Source organism: Entamoeba invadens (assembly GCF_000330505.1).
Source record: "Entamoeba invadens IP1 unplaced genomic scaffold scaff_1105074724939, whole genome shotgun sequence".
Classification (NCBI taxonomy): domain Eukaryota; phylum Evosea; order Mastigamoebida; family Endamoebidae; genus Entamoeba; species Entamoeba invadens.
In genome coordinates this window covers 273,107-274,704 of record NW_004440180.1, presented here as the reverse complement: position 1 = coordinate 274,704, position 1,598 = coordinate 273,107, and the positions used below count along the sequence as shown (strand labels likewise).

The following is a 1,598-nucleotide window of genomic DNA, read 5'->3' as shown; positions in this document are numbered from 1 at the left end:
TGCCGTAATTTTTTATGACAAATTATATGTTATTTTATAAATTATTCAATTTCAATAGTTTTATTGATTAAATATAGTTTAAACAATTTGTTAAATAAACTGAAATTAATTAATAAAAAACTTTAGTGTTATAATTTTTTAACAAAACTGTTTTTTTTTGCTACAAATTCGTTTAAATGGTAAAAGTAAAAGATGACTTTTACTAAAAATAAAATTTGTTTTTTCTGTTTTAACTTTAAAAAAAATCGCTTTTTTATGAATTCGGTACAAAAAAAACATTTTTTTGTAAACTCTTAGCCAAATTTAATGGAAATTACAACATAAATGTGTAAGATTTCCAAAGCCATCCCCACTAAAGTGGTCTATCACGTTAACACTCTTAAGTAAAGTTATATAAAGAAAAAAATAATACTTTAATTTTTAACTTACTATCAATAAACAAAAGATACTTTTTCTGTTATTGGTTATAAATATAAGAATAATAATATTATTATTTCTAAATAGATTAGAGATTGTCAAGTTAATTATTATAGACAATTGATTGATTTATTCTATAAAACATATTTGAAAAAGAATGTTGCACATCTTTTTCATTTTCACATGAACAATGAATTGTATAACAATTAATAAAGTTTATTAAAAAAAACCATTTAAAATGGTTGTGTGAGGTCGAATGCCTCTTTAGATGGATAGAGTCTAATACTTTCTCTTAAATCTGGCATAAATTCCTTGTTCAGTGCTTTTAATGCTTTCACTTTCTCGAGTAAAATTTTGGACTTTGTGATTTGGTCGATATCTGAAGGAGCGTTATTCACCTTTTCCAAAACCGCGATGTACTCGTTTTTAGCATAGAGATTTTGACATTCGGAGACCAAAACATATTCACATTTGTTGATTGCACACGTATGAGGTTGAACCTCTTTGTTTTCTTGATTGCTTTTAATTGATATGAGTTCCTCATACTTCTTAAAATTTGAATAATTCATTTCGCGATCAACAATTTTCTTTTGTGTTATGATTGCGTTATCTATATCACCAAGCTCTTTGTAAATCAACACAAGTCTTGAGTATCCTTTCACGAATGTTGGGTCTATTTCCATACATTTTAATACCGCTTCAAGTGCTTCTGAGTATCTTTTCAAGTTAAAAAGTACAGCGCTTTTATTTGAGTAATAGACATGGTTGTTTGGTTCCAGTTTAATAGCTTCATTGTAGTGCACAAGGGCATCTTCGAAATTTTGTTTTTTATAACACTCATTGCCAAGGTTCTTTTCTCTCTCCCCTGCACTTTTCTCCATATCTACTTTTTCGAGTTTTTCATTACAAATTGAAATTTAATTAGTTAATTCTAAAGAGATAAAATACCTAAAAAGTTCATTTATTAGTGAATTCGTGTGAAGTGAAAATCTGTTCCAAAGAAACTGGGCACGACGACGGCTTTTTTGTGTTGCAGACATTTAAGAACCCCTTATAAGTGTATCCAACAAAAGCAAGATTTTTCGTGTCATCCATTGGGATTTTTTCGGCCTCCGGTTTCTTCTCATCTTCAACTCTTCGAAGTTACTAGTGTCGAACATTGAAGATAGTTTTGGTTTGTA

The 1,598-nt window shown here is 28.3% G+C and overlaps 1 protein-coding gene across 1 annotated transcript; it reads right to left on the bottom strand.

The window, feature by feature from the left end:
• Positions 1-650: 650 nt before the first annotated feature.
• Positions 651-1,298, bottom strand: EIN_419570 (HSP70-interacting protein, putative; the record flags this gene model as incomplete). Its single annotated transcript, XM_004254741.1, has 1 exon — positions 651-1,298. One exon carries the CDS (start codon positions 1,296-1,298, stop codon positions 651-653), a length of 648 nt encoding a protein of 215 aa, XP_004254789.1.
• Between the last annotated feature and the right edge of the window lie 300 nt (positions 1,299-1,598).